The sequence below is a fragment of the Hydractinia symbiolongicarpus genome, chromosome 3, assembly GCF_029227915.1.
Source record: "Hydractinia symbiolongicarpus strain clone_291-10 chromosome 3, HSymV2.1, whole genome shotgun sequence".
NCBI classification, from domain to species: Eukaryota; Metazoa; Cnidaria; class Hydrozoa; order Anthoathecata; family Hydractiniidae; genus Hydractinia; species Hydractinia symbiolongicarpus.
Window position 1 is genome coordinate 24,150,666 of NC_079877.1, and position 4,987 is coordinate 24,155,652.

The 4,987-nt window shown below is 32.8% G+C and overlaps 1 protein-coding gene across 1 annotated transcript; it reads right to left on the reverse strand.

Moving 5' to 3' along the window:
- Nucleotides 1-1,709: 1,709 nt before the first annotated feature.
- LOC130636975 (uncharacterized) lies at nt 1,710-3,292 on the reverse strand. Its single transcript, XM_057446829.1, has 2 exons — nt 2,618-3,292; nt 1,710-2,458 (listed from the first exon to the last, which is right to left on the reverse strand). Exons 1-2 carry the CDS (start codon nt 3,290-3,292, stop codon nt 2,156-2,158), a joined length of 978 nt encoding a protein of 325 aa, XP_057302812.1. The 3' UTR covers nt 1,710-2,155.
- Between the last annotated feature and the right edge of the window lie 1,695 nt (nt 3,293-4,987).

Below are 4,987 nucleotides of genomic sequence, written 5' to 3' on the forward strand. Positions count from 1 at the left end.
ACATAACTGAAGAGTCTTTACCGAATAAGTATTTTTCTCAGAAGGTAGACCTTTTGACATTTCTGACTGATTTTATTACATAAATCCTGATAAAGCTGATCTTTAGCTCCACACGTTTGGGTAGCATGATAATTAAGTCAAGTGTTACTTGACTCCTCATTAATTATGTTTGACGTAAACAAAACTGCAGTGCTTAACCAACAACAAAACTGCAGTGCTAAACTTTTCATGTGTAAAGAAAAATTATGGTTCGCATATTTTACATATTCAATCGCGGAAGTAGGCTGTTAAAAGCAGCGACAACTAAGTATGTAGCGATTCATAGTTTTCTCTTAAAAATTTATTTATTTTACGAATAAAACTAATGATGCTGCGGATCAATTTAGATCTCCAACAGACAACAGAAGCAAATTAAATGAAATACAATTTGTAACTGCAATCATGTTATCTTTTCGCGGGCCGGTGCGTTAATTGTTTCACATTGCGGACATCGCAGAAACTGCACCCAGCGAATTTTTAAAACTCCTCACCTACCCCACACTATTGGCAAAACAAAACACTCGCAGCTTTTCAGCTGTGAAGCACTCAACAGGAAATGTTGTTTTGCGAAAAATTGCTATTTTTAAAACATTTATAAACGGGCTTGTAAATCGAAACCCTTAAAGTTTTAAATTTTCCATATTCAAGATTTTGCGAATCAAAAACATTTTCCTACACTACCTTTACTTTAAACTACAAAAAATACTTTTAAGAACTTTTTTTACTTTAACTAAATCTTTAAATAGGAAACAGCCAGAAATATTACTAGAAAAGAGGTTACTAAATTGTCATCTAAATTAAATCAGTATATGGTACTAACCATGTTTATTAGAGATGTTAACAAAAACTCTTTATGGTTGTTTTCTTATGGCTCTGTCAAAGAAAGAGTATATGTTATCGTTCCGTTACGATTGCATTTCCTTGATCGACGTAAACGAATCCAATTACTTAGTGTCCTGTTTGAAGATTTTTTGCCAAATATTATGACTGATTGCAATCTTGTTTTTTATACCCTTTCGTACCCTTGATTTTCTGATCATACCCTTTTATCATGTATATATAAAAACCAATTACTGACATTTAAATAATGAAACAAAGTGAATTTTTCGGCAAAGAGATTTCTTCAAAACCCGTGTGCATATTAAAAACTTTGAGAGATCAAGTTACCTAGGGTTTTCCTTACATAATTCAAAGTATTGTTCCGCTCTGGGATCGATTCCAGAAAAAAATAACTGTTTAAGTAGGATATTAATTTTTTGACAAACGTGTATCTAGAACCATTTTTAATCCAACTTCTCATGTAGACATAGAATCAGTAGTCTTCTAATTACAGCTTTCGGTGAATTCGTTGTACAAGAATGTTCGTTGCTAAAATCAAGATTGTATTCCCTGAATATAATTATCAACGAATCGTTAAATTTGCCGCCATAGTTTGCGCAAGATCGTGTTACTTTTTATGCCACTGTCCGCTTTATGGGGGATCACTTGGATGGTACCAATGTAAACATTCCTAAGGCCTTAGCAACTAGAACAAGCAGAGGGGAAATTGTTTTCAGAGATAGTAAAAATGAAATAAAAAAGTACAGTAATCTTTTTCTATAATTACTACAATCTACAATGAGATTATAAAATACATAAATGCATCGATTTTTAATTTAAGCAGTTAGCTTTGCAAATATTTTGGTTGTTGTGCGAGATACCCTTAGGTAGACACTACATTACTATCAATATGATATTTGTTTTCCCTGATTGTAATTCCCTGTACAATACATTGAGCCAGTAAACAAAAAAAATCTATCCAGACGAAAATAAACCAGTTAATACTTTCATATGGAAGAAAATCTAGGTCATTCATATTATAGCGTTGCTTTGTTTTTATGAAACAAGCGATGGTTCTTGTAATTACTTCTTAATGTTTAAAACATCTTAAGATACTTCGAAAAGATAAAAATATTACAATTCGAAATTCAGTAATTTTTTAAGGAGCTCTTAGTATATGCAAAATACAAAATATTTTATATATTTCTCTCCTCTGGGCCAATATTCTTCAACGTAATCTTCGTGTTAACAATAATAAGTATATACAAGCTTATTTATACATACACCTTAATTTACTTCACACATTGTCGGTAATAATGGTGGAATCGAATCTTGTTTTCAAATGTTTATACGCATTTTTCGTCTTCGCTTTTCCATTCTCGTCCTGATAATTAATAGTGACATCATAATTAGGGTGAGCAAAGAACGCAATCGACTGGCGTGGCATTGACAATCGCATTGGATCTGTTGGTATTTGTACTCTGTGGATAGTGGCGCAGAATTTTCCATTGCTCCATGTATGCAAGAGATCAGCTGCATTAATAACGATGGCACCAGGAATCGGAACAGCCTTTACAAATTCCCCAGATGGAGACAAAACCTGAAACAACATACATATGTATTAATTTTTTTAAAGAATTGTTTCCCTGGGTTTTGAAAACAAAAAGCAATGATTACAGCAAATTCGCCAAAAACACAACTATAAAAATTAAAAACGCATATTACAATTTATGAAATGTAGCAAGCAATATTGACATACCTCTAAACCACCAATATTATCTTGAAAAAGTAAAGTTAATGTTCCATAATCTGTATGCTCACTGCAACGACTTTGATTTACCTCTGTCGATCCATTGATTTGAGGATAAAACAATGTTCGCAGTGAAGTTCCATTTAAACTGCGATTACCAACATTTGTATGTAGATTCACAAAAGTCTCTGTGTCTATTCCAAGTGCAACTGCAAGCAACCTCAGTAATTTGTATAGCAATGTTGAACAATGTTCAAATAACTCGCTCAATTCAGTAACAACTTCTGGCATTACCCTTGACAACTTCTTAGTGACATCAGAATTAGGCAAAAAGTCAAAAGCTTCCTTTATATCTTCCGGTTTCATTTCGTCAAACACTTCACCTTTTATGGGAACATATCCTTCACTTATTCCAGGACCTCTTTGATAACTCATCTTTGTCTCCTTCTCCTGTTTAAAAAACTTTTCTGACATTTTAAATGCACTATCAATGAGATTTTGTGGTATACCATGCCCTTTCACGTAGAGAAATCCCCAGGTACTAAAACCATTTGATAACTCTTCAACAAGATTCTTCACTTGTACATCATGCTGAAGCTTTGCACCTTCCCAATCACTGGCTGCAGTGTAATTATCTGTGAGACATGAAACATCTAGGATGGGAAAGATATCGTTCTTTACCATGATCTTTAAAAAAACATTGTAGTTTAACAAAAACTCTACTTTGAACTTTAATGTAGACTGTTTTTAAGAGAATTTTACTAAGTGTGTTTCAAGCTATTTGATTTCAACATTTTATAAAGCAACGAAAACCATAACGGCAAGTCTCAATAAATGGCAAGAACACCAACAGTATTTGGGTCAAAACACTATTTCCCTTTTAGTTCTTCGATTTTATTTTGTTTTTAACAGGTAATACATGTAATAAAACACTTTAAAAATGAAATTTGAAATTAGGAAAGCTCATTAAACTGTCATATTAAATAATTCTTTCGAAGGTTTATAGTTAAGGAATAACAACTCTTATCTCCTTATTTTCTAACTTCGTGCTAGCATTTAATTTCTTAATTCATACTTACACAGTAACTTTAAAGGAACCCTTGTATTTTTTCTTCACCACTGACTTCGACAAACAAAATATTGCTTTTGGTTTTAACTCATGCAGCAAGGAACGTTTTATAGATTCTGACCAATGACGTCATGAAAGAAAAACTGGTGGATATGAAATTAGAATCAATGCTTGTGTTAAAATGATGAGATTAACATTTTTTACAGGATGTGGTTTTGTTCTTTGTGTAACCCGCTAGTTTCTAGGTATTGCGGTTTCTTTCACATTCCCAAAATTAACATTTTTGCTGTTACAGAGTTTTGTTACAGTTTTGCTGGTTTTGTCACAAAACTGGCAAGTCCTTAGCAAAGCAGGTTTTTTAGGAATTACGTGGAATAAACTAACTGAATCCACTAATTTGGATGGAATGTTTGGACAGGATAACCAGTAATTTGCTTTAAGAATAACTGGCTTCATGTTAGTGTTATTTGATGTAAAAACAACGGTGCAAAGTTGAATTTGTTTAATCAAAAAATACGGAAAATAAATTTAGAATCAATATTTGTGAGTAAAATATGTGTCTGCGTTTGCAAAACGTTACAATGTCGTAACATTGCTGCAAACCACATGATAATAAGAAAATTCAGATCTGCGAAACAGGTAACTAGGAAAAAAATTACGGAAATGGCATCAAATTAGACTGCTATATATTAAATATGATTGCGTAAATATGCCACACATGGTTGATACAAGAAACAAAAGGGTAAGTATTTATAATAAAGCAGGTTCCCGGAAATATATTTATTTGAATCTGTTTATTGATTTTCCACAAATTCAGTGTTAAATGACTCTATGGAGGAAATGAATGTTCCATTGTCTTTCTTGATATGATTACATATACGTGACTCTCGTAAGCAAATCCAATTACCTGGTCTCCTGTTCAAATGTTTGTGCCAAACTTCTGATGCTTGAACCTTGTCTTTTAGATGTTATCAAGCGTGCATTTGGTTAATGACAAAAAGAACGGGTCAAACGTCAGAACTTTCTCATTATGTTTAAAATTCACAATGCACAATGCCTTTTTCAACTTTATTTAGAGGTAGGCGAGACTTTCCACTTTTGTGAAACATCCTAACGTACTTAATGCTTATCAAAGCTTATACTCCTGCGCACGTCTATTTGCGAAACACCTATGTGTCAGCATAACTCCAACAATTAAAAACCAACATGAAAGGAAATTAAATTCTATATACAATAATTTCTGATTTCGTCAACGTGGCGATAGCACATGGCCATTAGTTGCGCCGACAGATTATCGACTTAAAGTTATG